General features: G+C 41.9%; 1 protein-coding gene and 1 pseudogene across 1 annotated transcript; both read right to left on the reverse strand.

Moving 5' to 3' along the window:
- Positions 1-5,219: 5,219 nt before the first annotated feature.
- On the reverse strand, positions 5,220-6,545 carry LOC110285986 (annotated as a pseudogene).
- A 14,775-nt stretch (positions 6,546-21,320) lies between these two features.
- LOC110285826 (olfactory receptor 4D11) lies at positions 21,321-22,253 on the reverse strand. Its single transcript, XM_021152267.1, has one exon. It carries the CDS (start codon positions 22,251-22,253, stop codon positions 21,321-21,323), a length of 933 nt encoding a protein of 310 aa, XP_021007926.1.
- Positions 22,254-23,554: the final 1,301 nt, after the last annotated feature.

Below are 23,554 nucleotides of genomic sequence, written 5' to 3' on the forward strand. Positions count from 1 at the left end.
GGGTTCAGGAGTTGCGATTTCAGCATCTGACTTTGGGGTGGACATAATCCAAATCAGCATAAACTGTCCAAAATGAGCAACCATCACAGTCATCTTCTGGAGAAACTCCAGAGCTTGGCTACAAACACATTGATTTTTTTTCTTTATTCGAATCACCCAGACCATTGCCAGAGCTGTAAACACTTTTGTAAGCAGCAGATTCATTGAGCACTGCTCACTCCTGGAAGGCGTCTGCTATCTCATGCTCAGATTTGAGTAGCGCCTCCATATCTGGTCTTGCCCTACTTCATTCAATACTTGACAAACAACCAGAATAACTTCTCAAAATGTAGGCGTCACACAGTTCTTCATCTCCCACCCCCTGAAAGCACCCTTAGACTTGGTCCCCACGGCCACCATATATTTTTGCTTTGCTTTTGTTCTTTTCTGGTTGCAGTTTTAATGCATCCCTAAAGTCCATGTGTTTGAAAATTGGTTCCTAGTGCAATAGCACTTCCTATATGGGGATCTACTGGGAGATGTTTAGGCCATAAGTGACACACTTTTATGAACAGAGTAATATTGGTTATAAAGGGGTTTGAAACAGTCATGACACCAGATGGAACACCTGGATCTTGGGCATCCCAGTCTGTACAATATGAGCCCAATACATTTTCGTTCACTGTAAATTATCTAAGCCTGAGGCATCCTGTCACAATGGCACAGAGTGAACTCTAATGATTGATTTCGATCATCAGTTTGATGGGATTTAGAATCATCATGGAAACACCTGTATAAGGGAATTAATTGAGGGTGTTAATAATAGGTTAATTGAGAGGAGAGAATACACCTAGCTGGGGTCCCGAGCTGAATAAAAAGGAGAAAGTCAGCCAAGCGCTGACATCAACCACTCTCTGTGTCCCGACTTCAGATGCATCGTGGCTGCTCTTCTCAAGCTCCCGCCACCATGCCTGCCCTACCAGATGGAAATCTACTCTTGCACTGCAAACCAAAACGGACCATTTCTTCCTCAAGCTGACCTCGCCAGGCACCTTGTTAGCACAAAGTAACGAATGCACAAACTAACGTACTACGGCACTACGATCTTCAGTAAGTTAGCCATTCCTCCATCTCCACTTCCTCCTCTACCTCATTTTATTCCTTTTAAAAATATCCTGCGCAATTTCAATTTTTAAAAGATGTATTTTCATTTTAAGTTCTGATTCTGTGTGTTGCGCATGCAGCATGTGTGCAGTTGCCTATACAGGCCAGCAGAGGGCGTGTGTCTGATTCCCTTAAGTTGGCGTATAGGGAGGGGGCTGTAATGGAAATTCCAGTCCTCATGCTAAATCAGTAAGTTTTTACTGCTGAGCCATCTCTACAGCCCCCACTGTCATTGTTCAAAAATTTATTTATTAATTTATATTTATTTTACATGTATGGGTGTTTCGATTGGATCCACTGTGTTTGTACCACATGCATACCTGGTGCTCGTGGAGACCAGCAGTGGTCATTGGATTCTATGAAACTGGAGTTTTGGATGGTTATGAGCCACCTTGTGGCTTCTGGGACCTGGATCTGGGTCCTCTGCAAAAAGTCCTAACCAATGATCTATCTCTCCAGTGCTTCCTTCACCTCACTGTCATTCTTAAAGGCTTCCTACCCCCTCTCCCTCCCCCACCAGGCTCTTTGACTTCCCTCAAATGCTTTCTTGACTTCTATCCCTGGGTCACCAGGCTGGGTCGCTCCTCCCTTCCAGCTCTCCTTCAGTTTTGTGTTGTCAAGGGTCGAGGCCTATTGGAGAAGTGGCTTTGAGAAGCCTGACTCGACGGAGAGACAGACAGTCATAGTTCTGAGGCCTCAGTCTGTAAGAGGCACGTTGTTCACTTACATGAATTGAATGTGTTTCTGAGCCAATATACTTTTAAAAAAGTGCTATTGTAAAAGTTTGATATTCTTATGAAGTACTTTAATTCAAGTTCCTTTGTAATTCAGTTTCATTGATCAAACAAAGAAAGGCCTTTTTGGATCTTGTCTTTGAAGGTTTGCCAACAAAGCACAGCCTTACTTGTGGGAGAATGCCTTACTAGAGAATGTTTAAACTTCAAAAAAAGGACTTATCATAGAGAAAGACGCAAAGTCAGAAGCTATCAGGTATTAAGAAGGTACAGGAGAAATATCTTAGTGGTTATTGGTTAGGCAAAAAAATGTTAAGTGGTACATAAAGATATGACTTATATACAAAAACCTTGGTGTACATGAAAAACTCTCTCTCCCCTCTGAAGACACGGTGAAGAGAAAAAAAGTGAAGGAAAACAAAAATTCACTGACAACCCAAAGGATCCCCAGGGCCTTCAAAGACTGAGCGTCTGAGAGACCCTCTTGTTGGCTGCCAGGCGTCTCTGCTGTGAGGGGGATGAACCCGTATTTCTCAGGAACAATAAGTTCCAAATAAACTCTTTCTTCTTTGAAAGAGTTGTTTTGGTGGTGGTGTTTTATCACGTTGATTAAAAAGCAACTAATTTACTAATTAAAAATAAAATAACCTACAACGCAGGTTTTGAAATGTCTATCAAAAGGACTTGGAGGAGCTGGAGAGATGGCTCAGTGGTTAAGAGCATGGGTTGCTCTGCAGAGGACCTGGGTTCAACTCCCAGCAACCACATGGTGACACACAAGCATCTGCAGTTCCAGGAAATCTGATGCTCTCTTCTGATCTTCCAAGTACCAACATGATACACATATTTATCTGGGCAAACACTCATATAAATCTAGTTAGTACATCTAACAACAAAGCCAATTTTAGATGCGTAACTGACAAATAAGGTTGTTAGAATTAGACTTTTGTGTGTGTTTTTTGAGGCAGGGTCTCACTCTATAGCCTTGGCTAGTCTCAAATTCACTATGTAGACCAGGCTGGCCTGGAATTCATTGAGATCCATTTGCCTTTGCCCTTTGAGTGCTGAAATTAAAGGCAAGAGCCACCACGCCCAGCTTTAGAATGAAATCTTGTTCTCCGTTTCCACAGACAAAGACAGCAGTGTGGACAATAGGCTGGGCTGGTGAAGAGGACAATGGAGCCTGGAGTTACTGATAGTTGTGAGCTGCCATGTGGGTGCTGGGAATTGAACCTAAGACTTCTGGAAGGGCAGCCAATGCCTCTAGCCTCCAGAAAGGAGTTTTTTTTTTGCTTGTTTGCTTGTTTGTTTGTTTTTCCTTAGCTTCAAGCTCTTGTACACAAATACACCAGGCATGCACCACTAAGGAAATGTGGACAGGGTGGGATTTCTTTCTTCCTGGAAGGCTGGTTAGGATTGACTGACTGTAAAGTGATGAGTTTTGTAAGTACCAGAAACAGTCTGTACTGTTTGGTCAGGGGAGGGCAACCGAGTGCCTTTCTTGACACTGCAGCAGAGAACAGTGTTCCCTCTTCCCCTCTCTTTTTCCTTTTTTGTGACCTTGTTTCAGATCCCATACCTGTGTCTGAGGTAGGTGCGGTAGTGGAATGTGTGCTATCTCAGAGTCAGATATCTCAGATCTAGCTGCGCCTCCAGCATTAGTTAGATAGGAAATCTTTGATGAAATCTGAATTCTTTCTTGCCTTTCTAAGGGGCAGTTTAGAGGCTTCTTTAGAAAAGTGAAGTGGAGATCTTCCAGCGGAAAATCAGTTCCATTAGTTCCAAGTGAGAAGTGGCTGGGTTCTACTCTCTTTACTTCGGGTCCCTGGGAGGTCATTTTACTGATGATTGCCTGGACAATACATCGTGCAGCCACAATTCAAGAGTCAAGTCATGAGCTGCAGATAAAGCCTTTGTGGCAGAGGACTTGCCTAGCGTGTGGGAGGCAATAGGCTTGCTGGAAAAGGATGTTTCTCGGTGCCACACAAAGCATATGCACAAAGTGACGGTAACCTTACACAGGCGTTCTTTTCGTGAGAAGGATGCACCGTTGTGAGCTGTAACTGTGCCATAACCCAAACCTAGCAAGCAAGCACACTGGGGAGAGAAATTCAGCTCGTTTTTTATGCTAATGGTGGTTGGCTGTGTCTGATCTCATTGGCGGGAATGTGACCTCCTACTAGGATGTGATTGTCTAATTCAGAATCAGCTTAAGGGGAAGGATGTGATAGTAAAGTCTCAGGGATGTTGGGCACATAGACAGCTTACATAGGGAGTTCATGAGATGGGGGATGTTTACGGACTATTGGCCCTTGGTATATTAGCCCCTTTTAATAGGAAAACAAACTCACAAGTTTAATTCCTAGCACTAGACATGCAACAGTAATCCAACTAATCCAGTAACCAATAAAAAACCAGCAACCCTAAAACAAAACAAAACAAAACAATAACCCCATCAAATAAGACCAAATTTTCTCCTGGACTCCATTTCCTTCTCTCAATCTCTCTCTCTCTCTCCCCCTTTCTTTAGATTTTTATTTATTTATTTTATGTATATGAGGACACTGTAGCTGTACAGATGGTTGTAAGCCACCATGTGGTTGCTGGGATTTGAACTCAGGACCTTTGGAAGAGCAGTCAGTGCTCTTAACTGCTGGGTCATCTCTCCAGTTCCCTGGGCTCTGTTTTCTTTTGAGTAAAAGAAGGTGTTTGAGTCTTATAAGCATTTGGGTTCCTAAGAGCTAACATTTTTTTTTTTTTTTTTATTACATGCATGTGTGTCTCTGGGCCTATCAGAGGCCAGAAGTGTCAGATCCCCTGGAGTTGGAATTATGGGTATTGTGAGCTGCCCGATGTGGGAACTGGGAACTGAACTCACATTCTCTGTAGGAACAGCAAGGTTCTTAACTGCTTAGCCATCTCACCTGGCTTCCTGGGTGAGGGGCCTTGTCCATTCCATTGTGCAGATCTCTCTCTTGCTCTCACTTCCTTTCTGTGGACCCAATGTTGTTGATGGTTTCTACTCTGATGTCCCACAGGCCCTCACGTTTGCCTCTACCAGATCTTTGCTCTGAGGTCTTAATGATTGCTACCAATGGCTTGATCTCTTCCCTGTGCTTTGTCAAGAATTGACAATTTATATGTCTAAGGCTCTATGTTGTCAGTAACATCACCGTGAGGAGACCCTAAAAGATGATTGTCTCTGGAGTTTTGAGGACTCCACTGAGCAATAAGGACAAACACCAGCAGATAAACATCTGCCCCATCAAGCAGATGGAAGAAAAACACTGTCTATTGATTAGGGTCTTTTGTCTTTAAGTTCTGAGTTTTCAAATTGGAGACTTATAGTATGTATTCCTTTTCAGAAGGTCCAAGTCTTTTCCTGAGTCTCCTCATGGCTGACTTCATTTCTTGGTTCCTCAGGTGTACTGGCTAGTTTTGTGTCAACTTGACACAGCTGGAGTTATCACAGAGAANGGAGCTTCAGTCTAGGAAATGCCTCTGTGAGATACAACTGTAAGGCATTTTCTCAATTAGTGATCAAGGGGAAAGGCCCCTTGTGGGTGGTGCCATCCCTGGGCTGGTAGTCCTGGGTTCTATAAGAGAGCAGGCTGAGCAAGCCAGGGGAAGCAAGCCAGTAAAGAACACCCCTCCATGGCCTCTGCATCAGCTCCTGCTTCCTGACCTGCTTGAGTTCCAGTCCTGACTTCCTTTGGTGATGAACAGCAATGTGGAAATGTAAGCCGGATAAACCCTTTCCTCCCCAACTTGTTTCTTGGTCATGATGTCTGTGCAGGGATAGAAAACCTGACTAAGACATCAGGGTACAGATCATTGGGTTGAGGGCAGGAATGATGACAGCGAATGTGATGGAGACAGCTCTGTCCATGGGGAGGGCAGTAAAGGACCTGGGTTAGACATAAATGCAGGTTACAAAGTGCAGTATGACCACAGTGATTTGGGTACAGGATGAGATGACTTTTCTCCTGTGTATGACCTTGGCATTGCCAAGTATGTCACTAGCAGAAAGACAAACCACAGGGTAGTGATCAATCCATTGGTAGCAATCATTAAGACCTCAGAGCAAAGATGCTGGTACAAGTGAGCTTGAGGGCCTGTGGGACATCACAGTAGAAACCATCAACAACATTGGGTCCACAGAAAGGAAGTGGGAATAAGAGGGAGATCTGCACAATGGAGTGGACAAAGCACCCCACTCAGGAAGCCACAATGTGGGCTCTGGCACCGCCTACTACTCATGATGGTCACATATTGTAGGGGCTTGGAGATGGCCATGTATTGATCAAATGTCATCACAGAGAGAGAAAAAAATGTCTGCCCCACCAAGGAGATGGAAGAAGAACATCTGAATGATGCAGCCATTGAAGGAGACAGTCTTTCTTCTTGAGAAAAGGTCCACTAGGACTTTTGGAGCAGTGATAGAGGAGAAGGAGATGCCTAAGACAGAGGGGTTGCGAAGCAGAAAGTACATGGGGGTGTGGAGGCGGCACTCTCAGGTCACCATGACCATGATGAGGAGGCTGCCCAGCCCAGTTCTGTGTACACCAAAAATGAGAAAAGAAGACCAAACTCAGCTCTTGGGACTGTGTCCGTCAGTCCTTCACAAACAAATTCTTTCACCCTGCTGTAGTTGGCGTTCTGCTCCATTGCCTCATGGTTCCTCTACTTCTGTCCCCTGCAGAGGAAATACTTTTGATATAGAAAAGTACAACATCAAAACCAAAGGAATGTGCTTTGGGTATTGTTTTGTACTTTAAAACTTTATCACATTTATTAGGTGTGTGCCTATGTGTGTGTCCTTGCATGCCACAACATACTCCTGGAGGTCAGAGGACAGCCTATGGGAGTGAATTCTCTCTTTCCACCATGTGAGTCCTGGGGATTGAATTCAGATTATCAAATATAGTGGTAAAATGCCTTTCCTCACGGAGCCATCTTGCAGGTCCTGGGTAAGGTAAACAAGTTTTCCTTTCTAATTACTGGCTGCCTACTTTCATTGTTCATGTGCCTTTATACTCTCCCAACTCCCTAGTCTGTCTTTCCTGAGGCTGACCTCTGACCCTTCTCTAACCACCGAATACTCTGGATTTTACAGGACTTCTTCTCATCAGCTCTGAACTTCTCTTTTGCTAATTTTCCTGCTTTAGCGTCCGTTGAGGCTAAGGCAGCACAAATCTAATTCTCTAGTTTCACTCCTAATTATATGTTAATCTATCAATAATTTAGAAAACTTCATTGCTTACAAACATTTGTAGTCTATAAAATGGTCAGATATTTTCTTCAGTGTAAAGAATTTACAAGTCTTACTGAAAACCATGCAGCCATCTAAATAATGCATAGGAGGTCTTTTTTTTTTTTTAAGTTTAAGTTTCGAACTGTGATAGAAAATAATATGGTAGAGAGAAAAGATAACAGTTTGAGAGACATGAGCTTTGAAGTCTACCTCAGGGATCGATGGAACAAGGGTGCAATATTTAAAGGCATATGAACTCTGGGGCTTAGTTGCTCATCAGTGGAACTTGAGCACCGGTGACCTCAAGGATGTAAGGTTTTCATAACCCATAAGCAACATTAGATGAACTTGGCATAGCCTTTCCAGCCTTTGGGGATTTACCATTAATGTGTTTTCAATTGTGTTGTTCTCAATTACCTGGCAAGACTGCGTTTTGCCGGTGACTTACCAGCACTTAGCTCTTAGTTGGTCATAAACGTCAACTGACCTGGCTTTATTCTTGACAGTGAACTTGAGGTTGACTGCTATTAGCAAGGAAAACTGCTGAGATTAAGAATTTCCAGACATAGTTTATAGTTGTAGGAGAAAGGCCTTGCATAGTAGTTACTTTCTGTGATAATGGAGTCTCCAGGAGGTAGAGCTGAGTGATCAATCCTGGCCCAAGCCTCTCTTGCTGCTTCTTGGCATCCCCCTAGGTGAGCTGTCCTCTTGCTTTGTGTCCCCTCTGTGGAATTATGTGCAGTGAAGTCATGGCAGAGACTCACCGAGCTGTGTGGCCTATAAAGCAGTGAGCTGACTTCTGCATGTTTAATCATTTCTCAGCCATGCAGCATTTCTACATCCCTCTATCTGGAAGGAGAGGAAGTCAAAATCAAGTGCTGCTAAATGTGAGAATTCATTGTATTGAATCTTTCTCAGTGGGTGCTATCTCTGACCATTACAGTAGGCTGAGCCAATCTCTTCAATATTGTGTAGACATATTGATAGAACAATTATCATGAAACATTGCACATATCACAGAAGTGTTGGTTTGAGGAGAGACAACTGAAATATATACAACTAAATAAACAAAAGGAATGGTTTAGTAGAGGTCAGGTAGGTGAACAGTTCATGACAGTATGTTTCTATTCAAGGGGTTCTTGTTCTGGGACCGCAATTTAACTTCAGGACTTTTGTTCTTAATTTAGTTTAATTTTTGCTCATTCATTTTACATCCTGCTCACTGTCCCCTTCTGGTCACCCCCTCCCACAATTCTTCCCCCATCTCCCTCCCCTTCTCCTCTGAGTGGGTGGGGGCTCCCCTGGGTATCTCCCCCCTTCCCCCAGCACTTCAAGTTTCTGCTATACAAGGCATTTCCTCTCCCACTGAGGCCAGACAAGGCAGCCCAGCTAGAGGAACATATCCCACAGACAGGCAACAAAAAGCTTTTGGAATAGCCTCTGTTCCAGTTTCAGGACTCTCTAAGGTCAGAAAAGGAAATAATAAAAAATGAAAAGAATATTGCCCATTGTTCTTGTTCTTTCAACTTTTTATTATTGGCTAAGGATTAAGTTAAACACAAGAATTCATTTTTCAAGAGACTCCTATCTCAGGTTCCCAACAGACTCTCTCTCTCTCTCTCTCTATATATATATATATATATATATATAAAACATATATATAACATATATAATCACTTGGTCAGACATATAAACTGTTACTGAAGAGATCAATACAGAAATAATAGGAATAAGGTCTTTTAAAAAAATGTGTGCTTTTTTTTTTTTTAAAGATTTATTTTATTTATATGAGTACACTGTCACTGTCTTCAGACACTCCAGAAGAGGGCATCAGATCCCATTACAGATGATTGTGAGTCACCATGTGGTTGCTGGGAATTGAACTCAGGACTTCTGGAAGAACAGTCAGTGCTCTTAAATGCGGGGCCATCTCTCCAGCCCAAAATATAAGGTCTTTTTTTTTTTTTTTTTTTTTTTTTTTTTTGGTTTTTTGGTTTTTCGAGACAGGGTTTCTCTGTATAGCCCTGGTTGTCCTGGAACTCACTTTGTAGACCAGGCTGGCCTTGAACTCAGAAGAAAGGCAATTTTAAGACTAACACTGAAGACACCCTGAGAGCTTACAGGGCTGAGGGCTGAGTAAGTTCTCATTAACAGCCAGGGCCATCCAAAGACAAATGAGGAAGGACAGACAGGAAGCGTGAACACTGTTTTGCAGATGAGGAAATGGAGGCTAGGAGAAGAGAAGTGTCTGGTGCCCGCCCCTCCCCCTCAAAGTTACACATCCTATAGACTTGGATTATTTGGAATTTTATTTAGGTTTGATGGGGTGTCTGTGACTTCTTTGTTTGGGGCAGCTCAGTTGAATTGGGAAGAATTGCAACTGAAAAGGTTTGGCTGTGCCTTGGGTTCCACCTGTGGAGATCAATGAATTGGGCTGTAGCTAGAACTTGCATGGTGGGATGGGTGTACTTGAATAACTGCACATGAGGGATGAATAACTCCCTTTGCTTTCTATCTTAAAAAGTACACAGAACCAGCAGCCTGAGGTTCTGGAAAGAAAGGCCGGGGCCTAGCAAAGACATAAGTGGATGCTCACAGTCAGCTATTGGATGGATCACAGGGCCCCCAATGGAGGAGCTAGAGAAAGTATCCAAGGAGCTAAAGACATCTGCAACCCTGTAGGTGCAGCAACATTATGAACTAACCAGTACCCCGGAGCTCGTGTCTCTAGCTGCATATGCATCAAAAGATGGCCTAGTTGGCCATCACTGGAAAGAGAGGCCCATTGGACTTGCAAACTTTATATGCCCCAGTACAGGGGAACGCCAGGGCCAAAAGTGGGAATAGGTGGGTAGGGGAGTGGGGGGGGTATGGGGGACTTTTGGGATAGCATTGGAAATGTAATTGAGGAAAATACCTAATTAAAAAATATTAAAAAAAAAAGAAAGTGACCAAATCCCCATTTCAACGGACAAGTCCAAGCTGATAGCCTTCTGAGTTCAAAGACAGACACAAGAAATGGAAACCAAAGTAATTAATGAGAACTCTTGAGGATGCATGTACCACATTGGAGCAGAGGAAAGAAACCAGGTATACAAAGTTGTCCTTTGCTTTTTAGAAGGAAAAACTCAAAATCCCAAGTACTTTGTTCCCAATATATCTGAGAAAATACATTGTAATGAAATAGGTGTTTGAACGCTATAGTCCCTAATGAAGAAAACCACCAACTCCATTACCCATATCCTCTAACAATGTTGAACTTTCCTGTATCCTTCAAGTCACCTTCCTTATCTTGAACAATAAGTGTTTTCTGCACTGTTCTGGCTTTTAGAATTAGTAACAACCTCTGTACACCTACAGAAAACATCACTGACACACAAACCCTTTCTAGTTCATCCAGAGTAATATTTCAAAGTTGGTTGAACAAGGACCCATGTGTCCAGACACATGATCAGATATACAAACTACTCTCCAAAGCCTTAGTTTAGTACAGTCACTTCATTAAAACCCCCCAGCCTCTAGTTTCTACCCAAGAAGCAGAGGTGGCTATTTGGTTGTATAAACTGACCATAGATATGAGTAATTTGGCACAAGTCAGCAAGAGTGACGGAGACCTCCAGGGATGCCAGGAGAAGCTCTTTGCTGTGCCTCTCTTAATGAAGTGAAGATCAGCAAAGACAAGAGACCAGGAAGTGTTGCAAAGCTAGATATGCAAGCCCCCATCATTGTCCGTTGAGTCCTATTTATACTCCTTCCAAACAGCACGTCCTCCAAGGGTCTTGCCTCACCACATGTCTTGCCTCAGCATGTGAATCTGTCTTAGCAAAACTTCATGTGAGTTTGTATCAGCTGACATCGCTCTGCCAATTGGCCCAAGTCTGAGGAAGCAGAAAGAGGGTGCATTTCTCTCTATGGAGCCACAACAAACGGAGCTGAGATAGGCAATGTAAGGCAAACCAACACGTATGTGCTGTTGGCAAAGAACCCTTCATCATATGTCCTTTCATGTGCTTGCTTTAGCAAAACATCCTTTCACCTGTGTCTGCTTCAGGAAAATATCCTTCACATGTTTGCCCCAGCAAAATGCTATCCCGACACAACTGACTTTCCAAAGAAATGGTAAGTTTTCACTTTCAGATAGGAATTTAGAAAAAGTGAACACAATTCTTCGTGTGGGGTATTTTATCATGTCTATTTTTTTTCTTGTTGACTGATTACATATTCAAAGTTATCATAGGGACCAAAAAGAAACAAACCAACAAGTCCTACCATATTAGCTATTTTTGATTTGTTCTTATCTTTCCTGTGCATGTGGGAGCGGTATGTGTGTGTTCCTGTGTATATGCTCGCCTGTATGCGTGTGTGTGTGTGCGTGTGCGTGTGTGTGCATGTGTGTGAGTGCGTGTGTGTGTGCGTGCATGTGTGTGAGTGCGTGTGTGTGTGTGTGTGTGTGTAGGTGCATGAGCCCCTGCTAATGGATGTGGAGGGCAGAGGTTGCAATTGTGTGTCTTCCTTGCTTGCTCTTCTCCTTACTTTTTGAGATAGTGTCTCTCATCTGATGGCCTTAGACACCTTAGAGATGATATGATCCTTATGGCCAAGAACTAAAGGCTTGCCTGTGTGTTGCTGACATGCTCCACTGCCTCTGGCTCTTTTTATCTCTGTAAAGCTTCCTGATTAAATTACTTTCAGATTTCTTTCATATTTTGCAATAATTTGGCACATTTTTCTTCTAGAACTTGTGAGCTCTTTTGGTATCAGGAGAGGTGGTTAAAGAATATATAACCAAATAAACAAAGGGACAACTTAATAAAGGTAGGCTCGGTAACCAGCTCATGAAAGTATGGCCCTAGTGAAGGTTTTTTTTTCTTTTTCCCCAGAAGATGGAAGAAAATGTAAGAGCATATGGGTGACAGCCATTTCAGAGGATGGTTCTCTTCCTGTCAGACTGATCACGGAGTGTGATGAAAGGAGCAGACTGTGGAGCAGGAAGTTCTCAGGGGTGTGAGAGATTCATGGTGATGGTGCTGACGTTTCCTGTCAGAGTTGTCACTTACACCAGAAGCAAGGCAGATAAAATCTAGCTCAACTCTTGGGATTGAGCAATCTCCAGGAAGCAAATTCTTTCACTGTGGTACAATTTCCCTGATCCTTCAGATCACACATCCCTTCTCAAATACATCTTTGGAAGAATAGAAGTATAATGACTATATAATATGGTCTAAATTTTAATGTGGTCTTTTCAGTGGGATGTGGACTTAAGGAGGGAAAAATTCTCTCTGTCTCTGTCTCTGTCTCTGTCTCTGTCTCTGTCTCTGTCTCTGTCTCTGTCTCTCCAGGGTTTCTCTGTATTGTTCTGGCCATCCTGTATCTTGCATTGTTGACCTGACAGGCTGGCTTTGAACTCACCTGCTGCCTCTGTTTCCTGAGTGCTTGGATTAAAGGTGTACGGCACTGCCTGGCAAAAATTCTTTTTAAATGCACGCTCTGTGATTACAATGTAGGATGCAGATGTTACCTGAAAGATCACCCAGAATTCTGACTCAGTCATTAAGCCGGTAGATTCTGTCACTAACTCAATGCAATAGAGGAGATAGAGACTAACTCTGCACAAGAGAGGATATCTAAATAGCAGTTCAACTTTATTAACGTGAAATTACAGTTTAAAATTACAAAAAGTGGGCTGGAGAGATGGCTCAGCACTTAAGAGCACCGACTGCTCTTTCAGAGGTCCTGAGTTCAATTCCCAGCAACCACATGGTGGCTCACAACCATCTGTAATGGGATCCCATGCCCTCTTCTGGTGTGCATGAAGACAGTGACAGTGTACTCATACACATAAAATAACTAAATAACTAAATCTTAAAAAAAGTTACAAAAAGTGATCATACACACAAGAAGGACTAGACTAAAAAAGAAAAATCATTATTATTATTTTATTATATATATTCCTTCTTTTTATTATACACACACACACACACACACACACACACACACATATATATATATATATGTCACATTCCAGACTTTTTTTGTTTATTTTTTTTTCGAGACAGGGTTTCTCTGTATAACCCTGGCTGTCCTGGAACTCACTCTGTAGACCAGGCTGGCTTCGAACTCAGAGATCCGCCTGCCTCTGCGTCCCAAGTGCTGGGATTAAAGGTATGCACCACCACTGCCCAGCTACACTTTAGATTTTATTCCCCTCCTGGCCTACCCTCCAACTGGTCTACATCCCATATCTCTTCCTTATGCCCCTGTCTTCACGTGGATATCCTACCCCTTCCCCCACCTCCCATCCTACCAGAGACCTTTAAACTTCCTGAGGCCTCCAGTCTCTTGAGGGTTAGGTGTATCTTCTCTGACTGAACCCAGACCAGGCAATCCTCTGCTGTATGTGTGTTGGGGGCCTCATACCAGTTGGTGTATGCTTTCTGGTTGGTGGTCCAGTGTCTGAGAGATGTTGGGGGTCTAGGTTAATTGAGACTGCTGGTCCTTCTACAGGATTGCCCTCCTCCTCAGCTTCTTCCAGCCTTTTTCTAATTCAATCACAAGGGTCATCAGCTTCTGTCCATTGGTTGGAGGCAAATATTGAATCTGACTCTTTCAGCTGATTATTGGATCTTTTATAGGGCAGTCATGACAGGTCCCTTTTTGGGAGCACTCCATAGCCTCAGTAACAGTGTCAGACCTTGGGGCCTCCCCTTGAGCTGGGTCCCACTTTGGGCCTGTCGTCGGACCTTCTTTTCTTCAGGCTTCTCTCCACCAATGGAGAATATGAAGGAAAATTATTAAAAAGATGTAACAATGATTAAGCAAATGAAAAATATCAAGTGAAGGGTAAAGGTTTGGGACCTACTGGAACCCTTACACAATGCAAGTGCTATGTGAGATTGGTACTACATCTTTACTATTTAATTATATAAGTCTGCCTGTATACACACACATATGATATGTATCTTTACATATTATATTACCTAGAAATCTATTTTTATAGATCTTTTATATATATTTATATAGACGTCTGCCAAGAGATAGCTGGAAAAGTGTTGACACCACAATTTCCTGAAACCAGCAAAGGGAACATACTCCCCACTCCCCGATAGCAGAAAGGACAGTGTTGAACTTAAACAATACACAGCAACAATAAGACTGGTGAACATTTTAACAGTATAAGTGAAATTTTTAGACATTGTTATTCTAAGTAACTTATGTACCAAAAACTAAACCTTCTTTTGTTTTATTAATGTAGATGCAATTGAAGAGAGCTTGAGAGAGGACCCTAAGGAGTTAATAATATTTCAACCTGGTGCTTGATCCAAAGGCATTTTCAATTTGTGTACAAATTTATTGACCTGTACATGCAAGTTCATTTTTCTCTACATAAGTCAATTCTATTTCAAGAATAAGTTAAAATTAAGAAAAGTGCAATACTTGGGAGATAGGGGTAGGAGGATATCTGTGAGTTTCAGATCAACGAGGAGTATGTGAGACCCTCTCTTTAAAAAATTGTAAATACGTGACTATTTCCTCTGTAACATCTTCATGGCATGTCTAAAGCGTGACTTCTGTGGGCTGAACTGATGACTCAGTGTTTGTCACGCCATGCAATGATCAGTCCTTGCTTGGATCCTAGGAAGAAGCTGGGAAGGTAGGGTATAGACTTCCGGTTATTCCAGCTACCAGGAAGCAGAGATGGGGAATCCTGGATGAGTACCAGATCAATCAGAACTACACAGTGAGACCCTATCTCAAAAAAAAAAATTAGTAATTATTGACTATTTCCTCTGTACCATCTTCATGGTATGTCTGAAGAGTGACTTCTGTGCTTCTGGATGGATGACTCAGTGTTTGTCATGCCAGTATAATGATCAGCCCTTGCTTGGATCCTAGGAAGAAGCTGGAAAGGGATGGTATAGACTTCCGGTTATCCCAGTCACCAGGAAGCAGAGATGGGGAATCCCTGGGTCAAGATGCTTAGCTATACCAGTCTAATTAGAACACTCTGGGTTCAGAGAGATCCTGTCTCAGAGAATAAAGTGGAGATAAATCAAGGAAGACACGGACACAGATGTTAACCTCTGTCCTCTATATTGTGTGCAAGGTGCATTTGTAGTATCTGTACACATATGTGCCCCTGCCCCTCATAACAAACTTTATACAAAACAAAATATAATGGATCACTCATTTTGATAGCAGTTACTTTTCCTGTTCCATAACTATAATCTTCACCAACCGCTGTCAGAGTCACCTTTCAGTTTTTAGCTTCCAGATGGATTTCAGGTCTTTTTAATCTCTTTTGTTATTTGGCTAACCTCACCACATAGATTTTTTTCTTCTGAATCTAGTTTTAATTTCTCTGATTTGATTTCACTTTGTTCTTCTAGTCTTTGGGGGGAAAACCCTTAAAAGATCACACTTTTCCAAGTAGCACCCTCTTATTTATTCACTCACATAGAAAACTAACATCTTCTTGTCTCTCTCCACTGCCATTAGTTCAGCCACCCCTGAGCTGGTGGTCCTGGGTTCTGTAAGAAAGCAGACTGAATAAGCCATGGAGATTAAGCCAGTAAGTAGCATCCCTCCATGTCCAGCTCCTGCCTCTAGGTTCCTGCCCTGTTCAGGTTCTTGGCTTCCTTCAATAATGAACAATAATATGGAAATGTAAGCCAAATAGCAACTTCCTCCCAAATTAAAACTCTCTCTCTCTATTTATTTGTTTGTTATGTATATTTATTCATGTCCATTTGCCTCAGCTCACATGTTGAGGTCAGAGGACAACTTGCAGAAGCCAGTTCTATTCTGCCATCATATGGGTCAGAGGGATTGAACTCAGGTTGTCAAGGCTTGGTGGCAAGTGCTTTTACCCACGGAACAATCTTACTATCCTGCAAGTATCCTTTTTTTTCACCGAATCCTAAAGCTTTAGGAGCGTTATCATCATTGTGGCACATGATCATATGGATAAGCGAGTCACTAGAACACCTTACTTGGACTAAGGATTTGGCTCAGTGGTAAAGTTCTTGCCTAGCATGTGCAAGGCCCTCGGTTTGATCCCCAATACAATAAAAACGTCTCACTCAAGGCTTCTAAATTCCATTCCTGAGCAAGGAGTAAATCTCATTAGACTCCATATATGAAGGTAGGAGCCACTGCCTCAAAGTCCTACAGAGGGAGATGTAGAGACATCCTGGCTACTCTTATTATGTGCTGGGTAGGTTATACTGTCTATCTTCCTGTCACTTCTTTTTGTTGCTTTAAGACTCTTGCTTTGTTTGGAGCATTCTGTACACTTGTAGCATTTCTGAAAAGCCATAATGGTTTCAGAAGTACAATGCTGGTTTAACTGCCAAGTGGGAAATTGACATTATAATACTTTTCAATACTTTGAGTCAGGACGTCTGTTTGCTGGAAATTGTACATATAACATAAAGCCTGTCTGTCTCAAGACTACTGATCATATTTTCTTTTAGACTGAGGGGGGTATGTAGATGTAGGGGTTGAGGATAGGAGGCAATGTGGATGTGGGGTGTAAAGGTGCAGTGGGTTGGGAAATGGGATGGGTTGGGTGAGCAACCTTAGGGACTAACAGTGTTCTGACTCTTCTATTTTGCTTTTCAGTGTCTGGGCTACCCATACCAGTCCCTTAGCCTCAGCCCATTAATGGAAACAGCAAAGGGAATATTACTGGGGATCAATTCAATGTGGATGCAGCGTGGCCAATACAATGGAACTCTCATGGGAGTCATTAAAATGTCAGTAGTTTCCCCTTCCTCCTGTCACCTTCTGTCACTTTTACACACACACACACACACACACACACACACACACACACACACACACTGTGTCAGTGCTCCTTTGGAATGTGGCTTTTCCTTGGGAGAAAGCACAGGGAAACAGTTCGTTTTTGCTTCAGGAAAAAAACATTGCCTTCTCCCTCTTGGTCAAAAGTTACTTTGCCAGAAATCAGCTGGGAAATGGAACTAAACAGAAAGTGTAGCAATGGCAAAAACAAGAGCTCTGTGGCTGCAGGTCTCTGAGCTGCAGTATGCAGATTCATATACCTAATTTATTTTTTAAAGTAAGATGTGCATGGTCCCCGGGCAGCTATTTTAATCCACATAGCTGAGATTCACAATTCAGTCAGAGTCTAGGGAGGCAGAATGGTGATAGGTTTTGATATCCATCAAGGTACTTACTTTATAAATAAATATGTATTTCTTTTTCATGGGCACTCAGAGATGTTGATCATTACATTTGAGTGAGAGAACACAGCGACCAAAGTACATTTAAAAAGTGGTATGTGCACTGATTCACTTAACCCTTTTGATGTTCTTTAGAAAGGAGCATAAAACCCATCAAAACATACATCACTGCAATATATTTCACACTGTATACTGAAAATATGAATAATTTTATCTGATGAATATAGCTCAATGGATCATGTGAAAACAATTCCTTTTTAAGTGAAAAAAAAATTCAGTTCAATTTGAAATTTACATGACCCCAATAAGTGTTTGTACAATCAGATGAAAATGGCTGTTTTCTCAGGTCATGTTGTATGCTTAGACATGGTTCTTGGGAATCAGTAGACATAACACATGGCAAGGTTTCAGCATCCCTGACACCTTGGGACACTAGTCTGAGATACACTGACTCAGATATATTATGCTGTCAGATTCTAACAGAGATAAAGGCATTGGTTTGAATGAATTGTAAGAGATAGATAGGAAGTAAAGGGCACATTAGTGAGAAATGGGGAGTTAGGGTTGCTTGGCGTGCACTTCCCTGTCTTCTTCTTTTTTAAAAAAAGACTTATTTATTTTATGTTTATGAGTACTCTATTTGCATGAACATTTGCATGCCAGAAGAGGGCATCAGATCACATTATATAGATAGTTGTGAGCCACCATGTGGTTGCTGGGAATTGAACTAGGGACATCTGGAAGAGCAGTCAGTGCTCTTAACCACTGAGCCATCTCTCCAGCCCTGGTGTGTACTTTTTCTTAGGCAATTTCATAACGAGAACCCTGGGGCTCAGACATGATGGCATATTGGTTTAATTCTAGCACTGACGAGGCAGAGGCAGAGGCAGAGGCAGAGGCAGAGGCAGAGGCAGAGGCAGAGGCAGAGGCAGAGGCAGAGGCAGAGGCAGAGGCAGAGGCAGAGGCAGNCAGAGGCAGAGGCAGAGGCAGAGGCAGAGGCAGAGGCAGAGGCAGAGGCAGAGGCAGGTGGAGCTCTATGAGTTCAAAGCCAGCTTGGTCTATGAGTTCCAGTCCAGCCAGGGCTACTCTAGACACCAAAACTACTAGGGCAAGGTCAGTAATCTGGAGAGTAAAAATGGTTCCTAGAAGTACTATACTTAAGGAAGTAAGTTAATAGTGTAAAGACTTAGATGTGGTCAATCAGGTGATGGATCCAAGAGAAATCCAGTGAGGAGACATATCAAGTTTGTCTTCCACACTCACCATGTTTTGGAGAACTCACCTTGGGTTTGCTTTTCTCCTGTGTGCTCTCAGGCGACATCCTCAGGAACTCCACCCACCTCCTTTAAGATAAGTTTCTCACTGAGCTGGAGATCACCAATTGGGCCAGATTCTCTGGTCAATGATCCCCAGAAACGTTTCTGTTTCTGTCTCCCCAACTCTGGGATTACAAATCCTCCCTCTTACAAGATAAGTGGTTTATTTATTGAAGCACCCTAGTCCTGAGGTTTAATCTATAATTCATAGCTTTTTTTAGATATAAAATTCTCCTGTGATGTATCTTTCATCAGCTTCAGGGTGGCTCTTTTTAAAAGATATATTTATTTTACTTTTCACATATATAGATTGATATAAATACATATTAAATTTACTTTTCATATATATTTTTTATTTGCCTGAATATATGCATATGTGCCACATAAATGTTTGGTGTCCATGGAGGTCAGAAGAAGGTATCAGATCCCTTGTATCTAGAATTAGAGATGGTTGTGAGCCATCATGTGGGTGCTGGGAACTAAACTTGGGTCTTTTTCAAGAGCAACAAGGGATCTTAATCACTGAAGCATTTCTATAGTCCATGGTAATGTCCCTTGGGGTTTTATAAATGATAAGCAAGACTATTGTCATGTTTTGATGCTGGAGAGCTGGTAATTTTAAGATGATATAAATGTTTTGAATTCAGTATGCTTTTCGATTCTTTATAGTCTGTCTTTAGTAATGTGGAAGAATAACATTTAGGAGGGTGACAGATCAATGTATGTGTGTGGGGTGCAGAAGTTTGTTAGGTAGAGAAATAGAGATGATACAATAGTGACATTTGCCTATTCTAATAATTAACTATGTGATATAGTTATGTTTCATAAATGTAGTATTATTTGAGCTTTAAGACTCTATGAGTTGGGCAGTGGTTGTACATGCCTCTACCTCTCAAGTACTGGGATTAAGATCTTTGTGAGTTTGAGGTCAGATTGGTCTACAGAACAAGTTCCAGGATAGCCCAAGTTACACAGAGAAACCCGATATCAAACAAAACAAACCCACCAAACCCACCACCACCACCACCACCACCACCACCAAAGCAAAACATTTATGAGAGGAATATTATAATCACTTCCATGTAAGTTAGAAGTGAGTGACTTTTGGAGAGAAGACATAACTAGCTCAAGATCTCAGAACTTGCAGGTGGCAGATAAAGGACTGGTGACTCTGTCTTGTAACTTTGAAGTTAACACTTTCAGCTGCTTGGCATTACCACACTCCTAGACAGTAACACGAGTCTATCTGGCCTTTTCATAAATGCTAACAGATTAAGGGGTTTATCTTCTCTTTCTCTCTCCCTCCTGCCCTCCTTGTCCCTTCTATTCCCATCCCTTGCCATGTGCCCCCAATCCCACGTAGCAGGAAACATGAATAGTGAAACCAACCTAGTAAGTTGACAACTGAACACTCACTCAGATGTTGGGGATGGATTGGTCCCTGTATGGGGTCCTGCTCCTTTCTAACCTCATTGCAAGAGTGTCAAACTGGCAAGTCTTATTCTGCATTATCATAAATACCTTCAGGTCATGAGAACTCTTGTCAAGCTTCATTCATGACTGGAATCCAGGAAGGTGACCTTTATGACCTGGGAACATTTTCACAAGCCCACGTCCATTAAGAGTTTAACTAAGTAGAAGCAGATTACCCAACCTGTGATAAACCAGTCACACCCATGAATGTGGCCCTCAGAGACACTGAACATGAGAGCCTTCTAGAAGAGGAAAAGGTTTGTACCCAACAATGTAAGAAATTGTAATCATGAAATAAAAAGTCAATGAGTTGGCTGTTAAAGACATTTCTGTGCCTAACTTGACTAAAGACCTTTTAATTGCTGAAGTATTTCCTCTTAATATATATATATATATATATATATATATATATATATATATATTATTGCTTGGTGTTTTAAGATAGGTTCTCAAATAGCCCAGGTTGGCTTCAAGGTGGCCTTGAGTTCCTGATCTCCTTCCACTACTTTCCAAGTACTGGAATTACAGGAAAAACCACCAGTTCTAACTCCTTTCCTTTTGAAAAAAAAAGTTAAGGTTAATGAGGTTGATTGATTGATATACCATAACTTATTAGTCAGAGGCTGAACAGGTGGGTCAGCCATTAAGAGCACTTGCTTGCTCTTGCAGGTGACCCAGGTTTGGTTTCTAGCACTTACATAGCAGATCACAGCCATCTGTAACTCTAGTTCTAGGGTATCCAATGCCCTCTTCTAGCCTCCACAGGCATCAGGCACATGGTGCACACACATACATCCTGACAAACCAGCCATACACATAATAATAAAAACAAATTATTCTTAAAAAAGAAGAAGAAACTGGGCCAAGTCTAGTGTCTTATGCCTTCAATCCCAGGGTCCAGAGGCAGAGACATGTGGATTTCTATGAGTTCAAGGCCAGCCAGGGATTCATGGTGAGACCTTGTTTCCAAACCAACCAACTAAAAATAACATATAAATCAACCAGCCTGATGCTATATGATTATTTACTTTGTGCCATATAGAAATTGGGTTATTAATTACTACTAATATAAATACAAAAGCAAATGGTTTCCTAGAAAGTGTAGTTTGTTAATTGACAATATGTGAATATATAAATGTACAGAAAACATAAAGCAAACAGTTCCTGGTAACAAGAGTTGGGGTTTCTTTTTGTATTACTTTTCAAGAGGAGTGAGTTTTCTCTTTAGCCTTCTTATGGCTGTCTTTATTTCCTGGTTCCTTAGAGTATAGATCAAGGGGTTCAATAGAGGAGAGATGACTGTGAAGGTGACAGAGATGGCTTTATCTGTGGGGAGGGCAGTGAATGGTCTGGCGTAGACATAGATGCAGGGTACAAAATGCAGGGTGACCACAGTGATGTGGGAGGTGCAGGTGGAGATGGCTTTTCTTCTGTCTTCTCCTGCCTGAGACCTCAACATCATCAAGATGACCATGTAGGACACCAGAAGGAAGATAAACCATAGGGTAGTGACCAGGCCATTGTTTGAGATCATCAGGAGCTCAAGAACAAAGGTGTCTGTGCAGGCAAGTTTGAGAACCTGTGGGACATCGCAGTAGAAAGTATCAAGAACATTGGGTCCACAGAAGGGGAGTGGGAGCAAGAGGGAGATCTGCACAATCGAGTGGACAAAGCCGCCCACCCAGGAGGCCGCGATGAGGGCTGTGCACCGCCTACTACTCATGATGGTCACATAGTGCAGGGGCTTGGAGATGGCCATGTATCGATCAAATGCCATCACAGAGAGAGAAAAAATGTCTGCCCCACCAAGCAGATGGAAGAAAAACATCTGTGTCATGCATTTTGCGTAGGAAATGGTCTTTTTCTTTGCCAGAAGGTCCACCAAGACCTTTGGGGCTGTGATGGAGGAGAAGCAGATGTCTAGAACGGCAAGGTTTCGGAGCAGGAAGTACATGGGCGTGTGCAGACGGGACTCAAAGGTCACGATAATCATGATAAGCAGATTCCCAAGCAGAGTTGTCACGTACACAAAACACAAAACAAGAAATAAGACCAGGCTCAGGTGTTGTGACTGAGTGAGACCCAGAAATATAAATTCTTTTACTCTGGTGTCATTTCTCAGCTCCATCGAATCACGATTTTCCTTTCTTGTACATCTTGGAAAAATTGACAGTATTATTTTAGCAAGTGTTAACTTTTCCTTAGTAAGCTCAGATTCTTGGAGGCAAGTATCAGAATTGAAAGCACACAGGCACTATTGATTGCCTCATGGCTTGCTATTTCAAGGTTATATTTTTCACCATAATATGTCCCAAATAACATTTTATTATACAAGCATGCATTTAGATATTTTGTTTGTAAATCACAAACATTTTTAGACTGTATAAAAGCAGTGTTCTAATTAAAGAAGCTGTAAGTGTTCAAGGAAAACAGGTGGATAACAAGGATTCAGATATTTGTAGTGTGAGCGATATAGAGTAGATTTGTGTGTGTTTAATAAAGCAGTGACTATTTTGTACAACTAGAACATTTTGTATTTCTTTTTTATTTTGTTTTTTTTTTTGAGAAACATTTTACATTTAATGAGGATTTTTTTCCTAGATTGGATAGTCTGATTCAATAGTTACAAGAACCTCTACTCAGTAAGCAATACCCTTTGAATTAAATCCTACAGGAATTAACCAAGAATTTCATTCCATAAGTTAGAAAAACGTAAAGTCACCATTCTCCTTTACTACTGTCCCCCTTAGGAGGAATTCGCTATTTCTACCTTTCCTTTCAACTAGCTTAGATGGTGGATTAGCCCCTCAGCTGTGGACAAAGGCTGTTACTCTGAGTCCTGCACATGTTTGCAGTGGACATTCTGGTAAGATTTGATCTACGGATATTGCCACGTCATGATTGCTCCAGTTAAGACAGTGGACCTATCTACAACGTGACCTTTCTATAATCAGCGTCTATTCCCACTATGCAGTAGCCTGCACTGTTGAGAACTGTCTGTACATTGAACCCACTATCTGTATCAATTTTTTTCTGGCTTCTTTCACTCATGAAACTTACCTATTTTTTTTTTTTTAATTTGTATTGTGTGGAGATGCCACAGTGTACTTAAGCATTCATTTGATGAACAATTCTGGACTAGGTTTTTTTTTTTTTTTCCCCCACTGTTAACTCATACAACTGCTATGAGCTATGTGGCTTTAGTTAAATGTATTTCCAATTCTTTCAGGGAAGTAGTTAGGAATGGAATGCCTGTAACTCTTAAAATTCATGAGTAGGAAAACAATCAACCACATTTAAAATGAGGAGAGTGAGGTGGTGCATGCCTTTAATTCCAGCACTCATAGAGGAGAGGCAGAGGCAGAGGCAGAGGCAGAGGCAGAGGCAGAGGCAGAGGCAGAGGCAGAGGCAGAGGCAGAGGCAGAGGCA

This window comes from Mus caroli, chromosome 19 (genome assembly GCF_900094665.2).
Source record: "Mus caroli chromosome 19, CAROLI_EIJ_v1.1, whole genome shotgun sequence".
Classification (NCBI taxonomy): Eukaryota; Metazoa; Chordata; class Mammalia; order Rodentia; family Muridae; genus Mus; species Mus caroli.

Coding starts and splice junctions, on each gene's coding strand:
- LOC110285826 (XM_021152267.1), bottom strand. CDS start 22,253: ATGGAGCTGAGAAATGACACCAGAGTAAAAGAATTTATATTTCTGGGT.